Source organism: Hoplias malabaricus, chromosome 4 (assembly GCF_029633855.1).
Source record: "Hoplias malabaricus isolate fHopMal1 chromosome 4, fHopMal1.hap1, whole genome shotgun sequence".
NCBI classification, from domain to species: Eukaryota; Metazoa; Chordata; class Actinopteri; order Characiformes; family Erythrinidae; genus Hoplias; species Hoplias malabaricus.
Window position 1 is genome coordinate 31,227,446 of NC_089803.1, and position 14,269 is coordinate 31,241,714.

Genomic DNA, 14,269 nt, shown 5'->3' on the forward strand with positions numbered 1-14,269 from the left:
GTGAATGTTTTTGTTCTGGTCTTTGATAATTTTTGTCAATAGTGCAGCTGTTATACTTACAACAGCAGATTGCAACAGTTTCTACTTATGGAAATTAATTAATTGAAACAGAAGTTAATGCATAGTCCTCAATAGAAATAGACTACTTGGACTGAGGCCAATCCGAATACAATTTCCATCCATTTATCAAGGTGAATATCCTGTACCTGATTACATTCAATACTTGGCATAAGAGCCTAACGTACAAGCTAACAGCAACATGCATTATAATTAGTATTGGGTCTCTTACCATGTGTTTTGTGGGAACCAGATAATCTGACATTAAGCCACATAAAACCATAAAGGCTGCAATGACATACTGAAATTCTGCCTACACATAAAATCTGTGAATTGCTTTTACTTCTACTCCCACCAGTCTTTACTCTGGACAGCCTTATATATGTGTTTTGTCATTGGATGTTGAACTGGCATCCAGCTGACATGTTGCAAAAAATGGCATCTTCCTCCTTTTCTTTTCTAAGTACATGTAAAGTAAGATTACCTGAGTCTACCATGACTTTAAAGTAAACACAAACCATGTTTCCATAAATAGGATTTTTTTGTATAATGCAAAAAAATAGAATAATGTGTGTGTGTGTGTGTGTGTGTGTGTGTGTGTGTTTAATGCTCCTGACCCTTTATTTAATGGACAAACATACTCAGAAATTATATAATGTGTTGTCACATTCCAACTTGATTTGATCCCTGCAACACACTTTGTCTAGTGTGAAATAATAAGGCAAAATAAGAGTAAAGAAGTTACAGAATATTTATCAGTATACACTATTGTTTGTTTATTGAGAGATGTGTCAAAAAGTCAGATATCAAGTGTTGAGCAAGACAGAAAGTTCCATCTTTTTTCAGAAACGGGGTATAAATAATACAATGCTCATCTCACACTGACTAGCGTGATGCTTGTTGTCATGGTAACATATACACAAAGTGGCCCTTTATACATATGGGTAAATATGGATCTAATTATTGTAGTGTGCTGGTAAACAGAGATATTCATCAGATTGTTGAGTAGAGTGTATAAACACCTCAGTCCTAATCTAGGCTATAATCTGAGTTCTTTAAGATATGCAAAAACCTTTGCATGCAATCATAGCCACTGTGCAAAGACTAGGAACCCCTGCAATACTGCAGTATGGACTGGGAATGAAATGTGTTATAGACTTACGCTCCGACACTAAAATCAGTGTTCATCTTTGTAACTCTACTTCTTCTGGACCCTACCCAGAATCAGTGGATGCAAGGCAGGAACACACACACTAGAAAGAGTGCCAGTCTATCACCGGGTGTCACACACTCACTAAGTCACTCAATGAAATCAATAATAACATTCAATGTTTTATAATTTTTGATCTTTTCTGTTTGTGAATCTGTGCCCTTTGGTCTGTGAAGATGCCTTTTTCAACTTGAAAGAACCTAGAACCATTTATGAATCTTTATTTTTATGGATGTAGGCACTGTTAAAAGAATTTGGAGATGTAAATGAGCCTTATGCAATTACATCTGAACTGATTTGAAAAGATAGTCTACATAAAACTTAATAGTCTTGAAAATTGATTTGGAACCTTTTTTTCTATAGCACTAACACTTTAAATATGCATTTAAACATATAAAGTAAATGAGGAGGTCAAGCCAGCATGAGAGCTTTTTAATACAACACCTCAATATGGATTATTGTTGCAGCGCCTTAACCCCTGCATTTTAGCACCGTTTATTTAGTCTGCAGCAGGAGGAGTCGATATTATCATTATGGCCGCATGCTGATGTGCTGTCAGTTTCTCAGTGTGTCCTGGGTCTCATGAGAAGTGCCCAGCCTCTTTCTGCCCAACTCCATGTCCTTCCAGGCCCTGTCCCCTGAGCTAGGATCAGCGGGATGTGGGAGCTGAATTAGCTATCTTGGCTGGAAGCTCTAAGATATTTCGTTCAGTCAGCTGCTATGCATACAATTAACACCACTCTGTGCATGTCTGAAGGAGCAGATTTTTACACAACAATATTAATCCAAAAAGCCAATCTGATAAGTACAAAAGGTGTTTTATGCAGTCATATATTTTGTTATGTCTATCCATAATAAGCCCCTAACTTTTGATGGAATTGGTGTTAAGTGGGGTTTACTGTAAAAAACAGAATACAGAGAGGGAGCCTTTACAACGCTGCTGATTCTGATTGTACAGACATCATGTAAGTGTTGTTCATTCACATACAACAGTAGAAAATGGATTGGGATCTAGTAACGGGAGTGTGAAACTCTCCTGTCTGGATAATGAAACGATCGCAGTTTTCAGTATTGTATTGAAATATTTCAACAAGAGCTAATCTACCAGTGACATTTTTTATATTTCATTTTCATAGTTTTAACTTCTTGGAAGATTTTATCCAAACTTCAAACATTAAAAAAACCTGCTGCGCCACCGTGCCGCCCTAAACATACATAGTTTTGTAAAAAAAATATTGGAAACATATATCCTATTGTTTACTACATCATTACATATAATAACATCACATCCCATATGTGACATAACTTAAATTCTCATGTGCAATGAGAGGAAGTTGAAGAACAATGTGATGTGAATGGGGAAACCCATTATATGTCCTCCTTGTTTGGCAGAGCAGTGAATTGATGCAGTTTATGCTGTTGAACTTTGTTTCCTCAGTGGAGCTGCTATATAAAAACAGATGAGAAATCCTCATGCAGTATTATAACAGTCCAGCTATTTTTGTGCTTCCGAGGAGCCTCTTGGGCTACAGGTCGGTGTCTTTCTCTCTCTCTCTCTCTCTCTGATGGATGGAGCTCAGGTTGTATTCACTGCCAACAGGAGACAGACTGACTCGCAGCAGAGAAATAACAGGTACTTAAAAAGTTAGCCACAATTGTGAAGGCAGTTTTATTGGATTTATGCTGCATGTATAGGTTTGAAGCTAGAGAATAGCACTGTCAGTGAGGATTTTGTATGGTTCACTATTATGAGGTAATTCCAAGCTCACTTTTTTTCTTTATTGATAGACACCAACAAATGGCAAAGTTTTCATTTTTATCCATAATACATATTTTGAATCCAATGATATGATGTTCAGTCTAACCCCAAGACGTGTGTCACTGAAGATGTTCTACAGTCAAATATACAGTTGGACAAAGTAAGAGCATTGTCAATGATTTTTGATTTTATAGGTTGAGAGGAAGCTGTCCTAATGTCTTATCTGCAAAGGTTATGTGTTTTACTGTACAGCAGTAATAAATCTATATCAGTGCCCTGCTGTCCTTCAGAAGATTAAGGGCATTGCTACAGTTTTTATTGTTTTGGCTACATCTTCAAGCATTGGATTTGCAATAAAGCAGTCAATGCAATGTTAAACCACAAAATGTCTACTGTAATTCAGGATTTCTCTTCTGTCTTTTCATCTTTATTTGATAAACTGTCCCTTAACTATAGGCGATTTACAAATGTATACATAGCTGTATTAATTAAAGAGACATTCAGTCAATGGATAATTGCCTGCTCATTTCATTTATGAATAGCTGTGTACCATTGTATTATGCATCATGACTTCATAAGTGAACTGACAAATGCTGTAGACATGATTTTAGTTGAGTGACATTTTCTTCTAAGTCTCTTGCAGACCAAGGAAGTGACATAGCAATTAGCAAGCCATAGTGAGGCTTGAAAATATAAATAATTCATACATGACCAAAACATTAGATGTGTCAGTGAATATGTATTTGATAGTTGTATTTAAGATGAAGCAAGGATGCAGATATTGTAGAGGATTTAGCAAGAGATAGCGTAGAAAAAACATAGAACCCTTAAAGATGTAAACTAGAGACTAGGTTGAATGTACGTAAAAAGTATTTACAGGACAGGTGAGAACATTATGTGTGAAAACAGTATTTTTAAAATGTTTATAGTACAATTTGTGCAATATTCAAACATATATATACTCCTGTGTAAGGTGACAAAGCCTTAATAATTAAAACAGGTCTACTAACATGTAGCCTGTCTTTTTCTATCATAAAGGTTTCTCATGTTCCTCTGGCATTGAGGCCAGCCATTGACTTGGTATATTGTTAGCTATATTCAAGTCGACTCTCACTGCCTGTTCAGTAGGGGAAGCCAAAGCTTTACCCACCCACACAAAAGCTATATTACATTACATTACATAATTGCTTTGCTGAAGAGGCACATCTATCTAGGACAGTTTTCAAACATGGATCACTGGCTAAGTTTGATAAAAATTAATTATCTTGGGATATTTCTCTAACTTACTTGAACTTGTTCAGTGATTGCAGGCGATACATGTAGACTTTACTTTTTTTCTCTCTCTTTAACAGTGTGCATGTTGCAGTTTCTGTCACTACCAGCATGTGTTACTTGAAATTTGTAAGCTAATGTTGGTTTGGCCATTCTATGCTTTGGCCATTAAGCCAAAGTGAGATTCCCCATTACATGACACCAGTAAGCACATTATCTAATCTTTATCAGAGAGTGTATTAGAGCTACATCGGGCAAGAGAGTCTGCTCTCAGGGTGCATGACATTCACCTTTGGTGGTAAGATATGTTTCTAACTGACATACTCTGATGGCTTGTTGCTTGAGTAATCTCTGCAGCATCTGGCTATAAGAGTTTAACAGAACTGCCTAGGATTTCTGCAAACTTAAACAAGGAGCACTGTTAATTTGGGTAATAAAATGGTTCTTTGTCTAGAGTAGATTTGATGGTATAATTGTCACACAACTGAATACTGGATTTTTAAGGAGTTACTGAGGTGGTTTGTGAAAATAACTGCCTTTGTGTTTTTGCATCATTTTATAAAAATGTATTTTGCAGTTTATAATGCAGTTATTTTAAGAAGATATTGGTTAACAGCATCAGACTATAATTACTTTACTGGTGCAAAAATTAAAATGTATTTTTTAGCTTTTAGTTTTAATTTCCTTTAAGCTGAAGATAGTGCTAACATTTTAAACTTTTGGAAGCAATTGTTATTATTCTTTATTTGTTTAAAATACACAAAACAGTTGTACATCATGTCACTGAACATTTACCTACTGAAGAAAAAGGCATAAATTGAAAGACCCACCCCCAAAGTCCCTGCTTTAACAAGCCTTTATGGTCTAAATCTACATTAAATGTTATAGACAATGCAGGTGTTAGTTTCCCTTCTAACATAAATGTTATTTTAGGAGGCAGATCCTTGCTTCTTATTTCCAATTTCACTGAAATTCCAGTAGAGCTTTGCTCCAGACTGGGCACTTCTGAAAGATAATATATTGCTTTAGCACTTCTACCAGGGATGCCAGTGCTTCAACTTAAGCTGTTCCTTAATCTACGATCACACACCCTGGGCATTTTATGATCTAGTATGGTAAATATCTTACAGATTGCTTCTTTAAAAACATTTTATAATGACCACCAGCTTTTGAATGTTGAGGTGAAATATTCACACGAAGCTGTGGGCAGCTGGCTTGGAGAGTGTGACAGTAAACTGCTAGAATGTCAATGACTCTGATACCCTCCCCATCTCACACACTGTGCTGAAACAGCATTTCACCCTCTTATGAGGTGACAGACGCTCATAACTCAGTTTTGCAATTGCATCCACTAAAAAGCAGGAATATCATCTTCAGGAGATTTATTTATTTATTTATTTGCTAGCATGTTAGAATTGTTCTTAATAAAAAGTGCTCGGAACAATTGTGTCAGGGAATAAATAATCACAATAGAATATTTTCAGTTATATATCATTAGTTAATTTAAATGTGAAATAATCTTACATCTGTACATTTTTTTAAGGGGACATCTTTATACTTATACTTTTTCCTCAAGTGTGAACAGTTCTCTGGGGTTTTAATGATACATCCAATGATACATTTAATGATACAGATTTTGAGCAGTTTTTGCTATAGTTAATCAGTAATCTTATTCTCCTTGTTTTTTGTGTTAGTTTAGTGCCATTTGCCTTCAACGTTGTTTTCTTACAACAACACAGGTCCAGTCCTGTGATTAGTAATACTCAGATTAAGGAACGGCACAACCTTACAGTGTGTGCACTGTACTGAAGAAGCACCACTAAATCAGATTGTCTCGTTTTATCTAATTCCTTCAGATTTAGGTAGCCCAACAAAAAATAAATAAATAAATAAATAAATAAATAAATAAAATAACTAAATAAATAAATAAAATAAAATAAAATAAAATAAAATTTACTTACTTACTTGTTTCATTTCACAGTTTGGGATAGGAGCTCCAGATCCCCAAATGAATGTATCAATACACTGAACTATATAAATATATTCCCCCTCCAAGGCAATAGACACAGATTAATGCAAGATCAGAAAATGAGTCCAACTGAAAAATGTGAAGAGGACATTTTACTATATACAGTCAAACATGGTTATATCATACATGTGGCTCTTTGTAGTTCTTGGATTGATTTATGGCCACATTTCGCTGTAATCATTTGTGCCTTGGCCCAGTGAAAATCTTAATAGCACTGCAGTTCACTTCCCTACCTTTGCACAATAGGAGATTCTCTGTGTGTCAGTGAGATTCAATACTATTCCTAGGCGCTTCAGCCCAGCTTCATATTCACTCCAGCCCTGCACTCCTGTGGAGATAGCAGTTTAACTTTGCTCTTCAAGCATTTCTGTGGTAATGTGCACATCAAGGAAAAAGTTATGACTTTTTTGGCCTCTGCAGGAGTTTCTTGCTCCATAGTGAAAAGTCTTCCCATATAATTAGGTAATATACTCAGCTTGGACTGGAATTTGTATTTGCTCTTCATGACTCATTTATCTCAGCATGTCAAATGTATAACCATCACTTGATACTATTTTTGTCACTATTGCTAATATTAGTTAATCTAAAATTTTACATTATATTTTATAATAAAGATTTTAATATAAAAATGCTACTCACAGCACTTTGTGAATGAGTTTGACCTTAAAGTTTTCAGTCGCAGTCACATAGCTCCAGGGACCTGGAGGTTGTGGGTTCGATTCCCGCTCCGGGTGACTGTCTGTGAGGAGTGTGGAGTGTTCTCCCCGTGTCCGCGTGGGTTTCCTCCGGGTGCTCCGTTTTCCTCCCACAGTCCAAAAACACATGTTGGTAGGTGGATTGGTGACTCAAAAAAAGTGTCCGTAGGAGGGTGTATTCCTGCCTTGTACCCAATGATTCCAGGTAGGCTCTGGACCCACCGCGACCCTGAACTAGATAAGCGCTTACAGATAATGAATGAATGAATGAGTTCTCGGTAATTAACAGGACATGAATCATTTGAACAGTAATTATAGATTTAGGCAATATATATTTCATATACAATATTATAATAAGTTACCTGTGAATAGTGTTGGTCCTTCTTTCCTGACACTTCAATGCAGCATTTAATTTAGCTTTTGCTCTAATTCAAAAATATAACTTTCAAAAATGTTTAAACCATTTATACAGTAATTAGGTTAACAAATTACCCTTTATTTTGCATTTTTTGATCAGGAGTTGGAAAGTGGTACAGTAGGGTTCTTTTATTTTTCTGTTTCTATTGATCCTTTTTCTCTGATTAAAGACTGCAGGGTCTGAAATCACTTGAGGCTGACAGCTGCTTTTTTGTGATAGTCAATCTGTGGATGTTAAGGATTATTTAGGAATGTTTAATTCTCATTTACAGAAAAGTTGGGATGGTGTGCAAAATAAAAATTATTTGAACTATATTTCTAAATAAAATTGTACAAACATAATACTCAAAATATCTAAACTAAGAAATGTTACTGTTTTATTACTTTATTTTTTTCCCTTCTTCTTTCATTTTGAATTTGATGCCAGAAAGTCATTCTCAAAATTTGGGACATGGGCATGTTTACCACTGTGTTGCCTAACCTCTTAAACTCTGTTCACGTTTGGGAACTGAGGAGACTATTTGCTATAGTGTTGAATATTGAATGTTTTCCTATGATGATTACAAATATAAGACAAAAGGATAACATTTTGTATGGTTGCACATGTTTCTGTTCTGCTTTGTTATTCCAATTGGTCAAGCTTTGAGACTTACCTTACAGGTCCATTTGTGTGTGTGACTATTTTTCTCTTTGTTGAAATGCTGTTTTTACTAAAGTCCATTTTCTCATACTTTGCTTCTGGACTGAAGGATGCCTTTAGAATCAAATAGAGCCAGTGGCTAGAGCTCATGAGTGATTAACAGCAGTGAGCCTTTGCATATGATATTTGGAAATGTGATTTTGATATTGGGAACAGTCTGTGTGTGTCAGGCCAGATAAAAGCTGTGTTTGCGATCAGTTGAGATGGATGCCAAGTATGCAGATAACATCAGGGAGGACAGTAGAGAGCACGCTGAGGCTGCTGTTTCCCAGCCAGGCTTAGTGGAGGCTGAAAGAGCAAAGGTACAGAGAGGTGCATAGAGGTACAGATGGACTACTGCTCTGGGGAGAGGACTGTTCTGCTGTCAGCATTGCTGTGGTACTCTTTACTCTACTGCTGTACAGCTTTTATTCTTGATCTTTGAATTAATAATTCATGCTTATGATGTTTTGAACCCTTGTCACTATTAAAAGTTTAGCTTTAACTCAGTTTTGTTTCATGTTAAGAACAAACAAATTAGGGTTTTCTTCAATATGGATTGATTAATTTGATATCTATTTCATGACAACATGTTCCTTCAGATGAAGTTCTAGCTTTATTGGGGTGTCTCAAGACTGAAACTGCAATTCTACAACACCTGAGAGTGAAGACACAAGGCTAGGGAAATAAGAGCACAACCTTTGAGAAAAGCATGATAAGTAGGAATTAGTCATGAACCATAAACATACTTGGGGACGTTTGGCTCCCTAGCACTGACTGCATTAACATTTCAGAGAGTGGGTCAAGTCTAGCACAAAAACAGACCCTGTGCTCAGAGGTGTTTCCCTTCATTTTTTCCTCTCAAAAAAGGCCCCAACACATTCTAAAACTTGCACGTTTTACTCAGACGTACTTAATGATTCTAATACATGATTTCCCTTTGTTCCTCCTTACTTTTAATCAGACCCTGTCCTTTTTTGTACACATTGGCTTTATTGATGTCTTGGGCAGACTGGGATGAGTGCCAAGAAGCAGCTTCTCCTCGCCTTTATTCTGTCCTTTCCTCTGCCCTTGATTGAGCCATTTTAAGGATCGCAAGTATTGATTTAATTTACAAGTGCAGTGCCACAATATATGATGCTTTATTATGATTGTTATTACATTGTTAGCAGTTGTGAAAGTAAAGACAGATATCCTGGCCATTGGTGTACATTTTCATTGGTTTTAGGTTAATGCAGACTGACCATCTGATTGTTCTGTTCTGTTGAATGCAGAGCCCAAATAGTATATTATACCAAGACTGTTCATGAAACAAAGAGGTATTTGTGGAGTTTGTAGAGATGTACATTAATTGCATTGTTTGTGCTGAGATTGAAAAAGCAATTCCAGACTGCAAACGTGAGACGAATCCACACACCTCATCCAATCAATCAGATGGAGACCTGGTTCGGATAAGGCAGGATTTCAAGCTCCTGCACTGTATGCATATTTTCCATTTTGTTCTTTATTGTTCTTGTAAGTTTTATTTTTTTAAAGAATTGTTTTAAATGAATTGCATATTGATTATAAATGGAAATAAATCATATCATATATTTTCCTTAGATGTGACCTCACAGTACACATGTTAACTCAGTGTCACAATACAACCTAATATGTTTGTGGAGCAATTTTGTTCAATGTAAATCAAGCTTAAACACTTTAACAGTAACATTTCTTTAGAATCGAGAGTCAACACTCATCAGTGCTGAGTCAAAAGTAATGGTTTATCCATCTTAAGTGTTGTAGGTACTCCCATATTTTCACAAACGGTGAGTCGTTGTGCTGCTTTTTTCACACATTTATGTGTTGGTTCTGATTCTGCTTTGGGTCTGATCTCTTGCTCAGGGTCCTGTCAGCCTGTACAGCATGTGAGTGTGTTTCAGTAAATGGGATTGTACTCTTCCCCGGTGTGATTCAGCTCCCTCTCCTGTCATTGCTCTTTCTCTGTGTGTTTTCATATCCCATTCTTCGTGTACTGATAAAATAAGGTTCACTCTTCATTTCTGACCTCTATTGAGTCTGTATCCACAATGCACACTATAATTTTTTATTCATGCTGTGTGGGTTACGTTAATATTTCAGCCCAGCACATCTCATCTACGCATTTGCGAGACCACTGTAGTGTGCCGAAGTGTGTGCTTTCCATTCACTGAAACCAGGACTGTTTTCCATACCTTTCTTTAGTGAAGTTTTGCAGTAATTTGTAGTATTATACAACTTCAAAGCTGAATATAGCATTGTGAAATAAGTCTTGGGTCTGTTGAAAATGAGATTTAAACTCATTAATTTGGGCAATAAGGCGTCATGTTCTCAGAAACTCAGTGAGGTTGTACTACATTAAAATGAACATTAATATAATAAATTGTGACCAGTGTCATTTTGTCAGCTAACTATTTCAAAACCGCTCCTCAAGAAAAAATCAATGCTTCATTAAGTTGTATATTATTAAGTTAAATCTGCTGTGCAGGTGCTGGAATTGTACAACCATATGCTGGAGGTTCATGAGGTTAACATGTAAACCAGGTTTATGTGATATTTGCTGGCTCACCAAATCTTAATGAATCTTAATTAATTTTAAAATAGTGTTTATTGTTTCAATAGATACATAGTGTTCATTCATTCCTTTTCTGTAACCACTTTATTCTGTTCTGGGTTGTGGTGGGTTCAGAGACTACCCAGAATCACTGGGCATAAGACAGGAACACACGCTGGATGGGGCACCAGTCCTTCATATGGCAACACACACTCACTCACACACACAAAACCTATGAACACTATTATATAGCAAATCTACCTACCATCTGTTTTTGGACTGTGGGAGGAAACTCACACAGACACGGTGGGAACACACCAAACTCCTCACAGACAGAGAACCGAGAACCCCAATATGTCTGCAACAATGCCTATAGCACCACCATCCCCGTTCTGTCTGCATAGTGTTGTTTCAAGGAAATGACACATTGAGAATTTGTTCTTAACATAGCACCACCTCAACTTAATCACTGCATATTGTTAGCAAGCAAATAATGTAATATTTATTATTAAAAATTTTAGTGTTGTACCTTATTCTGTTAGAATTGTAAATTTGTAAACTCCATTTCATCACCAGGACTTATATTATGTTCTCTTTTTTTCCAGAGATCTGTAATGAAAGATTAAAAATATTTGCCTCTACTTCTTTAAAAGAGAATGTAATGTACCTTTAGGGACACAATTGGACTTTAGAACCACAGGTGAACCTTTTAAAGGTGCATTTACACTACTTGTACTTTTAGTAACCAAAGTGAACCAAAGTACCACTACTATACATTTTTTCAGAGAATATACCAACCCAGAAAGTTTAAATAAAAACAACCCAGTCAGTCTTTGTATTTGCTTAAATCTGAAAACGTGGGATAAAATGGGACATTTTATGCTGCTTCTAATGTAGAATTCAGATATAAATAATTGCCTCATCTTGTGATTTCTCGTCTAAGGCTCTCTTATCACAGAGCCAGACCCACATTTATGTTAGAGTGCAGGTTAGAGAAGATGTGAGAGATAAGGTTAAATGAAGCAAAACATTTACTGATTAAATATAGCACAACCAAGATGTAGAATAAAGATAACCATGTGAAAATGACTGAACAACTGAGCTTCTGCTCCTTGCTCCACACTACTAGGTGCATCATGCTGAATTCAGCAGTGGCTCATAACCGCTTAAAGAAAAAGGTGCTGAATCCTGAGCTGGGCTGTTTAGACAGGGAAAGAACAGAGCTGTGGTGTTTGATATTTTGGTATTTTGATGAAAGTACGTATCACAGACATATAATTAAGACACTAGTGAACGTTAAGTTGTGGGAAAAGGGGTATGTCCTCTTTAAAAACATTGCCATATTACTCCAGGAATCCCTCACATTGCTATATAAGAAGGAAGAAAGGTGGCTTAGATCACAAGGTTTTGTCAACTTGTTTCAAGTGCTGTAGTGTGTGAAGTATCAGCAAGCATTTCCAGCAGGCAGTTGTGTGACTGACCCCCTGTGTGTGCAGGCTTTCTCAGCCGGCAGCAGCGCCTGACCTGGAAGTGATCTCCCAGCAGGTGGAGGACGAGGGCCAGTGTATAGCTCCGGTGCAGCTGGTCAGCTTCGCTTACAGAGATCTCCCTCTGGCTGCTCTGGACATCTCACTGGCCGGCTCACAGCTCATCTCCAATCTGGATGAAGAAGACAATAGAGAAGGGTAGGAGATTGCCTTTTTCCACACACCACAATGCATTTTCTACTGTATGATTACGTATATCAGTCCAAGTAGGTGAAAAATACACACACACACCCATGCCCAGATCAAAACTTCTCTTATTGTGTACCCTTCCCATTAACTAATGCAATGTTTATGTTTTGATCTTCATGATATTGCCTTTATGGAATGACAAAACTGAGCAACTGACTTCTGTAAACAACTTTAGGATGGTTTCGCTGATCTAGATGATGCAGTGACAGAGTTACTTCATATGCTTACAGTTTCTCAAAATTGTAAGGGCATATAAGTTTTACCTTTGCATTTTCTAGTGGCCATACTTATATTACAAATTAATATTCATTGTACGTTCATTTACACATCCATAATATGTTTTGCCCCTGTAATCAGGTTGTTTGAAAGTTGCTCAGAACAGTGTGAGTGCTACAAGAGACAAACAATGTAAAAATCAAGAAGAACAACATACTGTTCAAGCCTAACACTGATGGACGATACTGACTTTTACATGGCATTCCTGGTATTCATAGAATGCTTGGCAAGCACTGAGCTTTTAAAAAGGCTGTTGTGTAAACTATTCTTCATTCAGTCTCTTTGTTGTATTTGAATGATCATCATCTTGAGTTTCTCTGACCTCAGAAAAAATGTAAATGAACATAGTCACTGTCCAATAAAAAAAAATGAAGAACATGTTTCTCAAACAATAGTTTCTTTACAGGAGAAATACAAAACCTTCTTAGTTTCACTGGAAGTCACTGTAAAAAATGATTTAATTTGAAGTCATTTTGTGGTATTTTTATTGATTCATTCATTTTCATCGTTAAATTTTCATACAATGTGGTGAAGAGCTGCTGTACTCCAATGATGTAGTAAACCAAAAATGAGATACATGTTTTTATTGAAAACAACAATAATATGTGTGACGATATGTGTACTGGCACTTGATATCACAAATATTCTGTGGATATTGTTGTCTTTCCTTGCTCTATTTCCAGTGTCGTCCTGAATATGGACAATTAGAATTGCAAAGATGCTGTCCACTTACAATATTAAGGTTTTCATCTTGACACTTACCAACTATGATAATTTATTGCTGATACCCAACTCTTGACACCTTAAACATTTACTTTATGTGTTGGGCCATTACCATAATTGACTCTGAAAAGGACACAGTCCATATTCTGTGTTGACAGAGTCCATTTCTGCCTTCAGTCTTTTGTAAACCTCATGTAGTTTATTGTTGTGCATGACGTTCCGTAAAATTACACATATCCACCTAACGTCTTAAAATGATGTGGCATTTTCAAATGATAATTAGCTTGGAACGTGAATACAGTGCCATTTTTAAGTCACTTGTTGGCATGCTTTATTGCCCATGTTCTTCTTCTCTGCTAAACACCGTGCTGCTTGAGTACTCTAACAAACTCCCTTCCAGTTTCTGGAAGTAACAGTGCTGCAGTGAATGGCTTAAAGATATAATTACCATTTCTAATAAACATTAGAAAATAAACATTAGAAAAAAAGGTTTGCAATGCATGGTAATGAGGTGAAAACGTGCAATGGGCTGGTTGGTCATTACATCCTACCCTTTAGTCCACATGACAAATGTAGACATATAATGGGTATATAATGAACAATATTTACATTTTTTTTAATTAAAGTGTCGCAGTCACACAGCTCCAGGGACCTGGAGGTTGTGGGTTCGATCCCCGCTCCAGGTGACTGTCTGTGAGGAGTTGGTGTGTTCTCCCGTGTCCGTGTGGGTTCGTCTCCTAGCAATGGTGCCGCTGTTTGTCGTGTGGTGAGCTGTGCGGAATAGGGAGATTTGTTCAGACAAGTTATGGTTTTATTCAAACATAAACCAAAAGGATCAGCAGAT

General features: G+C 36.6%; 1 protein-coding gene across 3 annotated transcripts in view; it reads left to right on the forward strand.

Moving 5' to 3' along the window:
• Window positions 1–14,269, forward strand: part of tmem266 (transmembrane protein 266) — a 55,606-nt gene that overhangs the window by 6,016 nt on the left and 35,321 nt on the right. For all 3 annotated transcript variants that reach the window (XM_066667700.1, XM_066667698.1, XM_066667699.1), the window contains exon 4: window positions 12,187–12,375. In XM_066667700.1, the coding sequence (XP_066523797.1) occupies window positions 12,187–12,375 (189 nt within the window). The remainder of the gene's footprint in view (window positions 1–12,186; window positions 12,376–14,269) is intronic.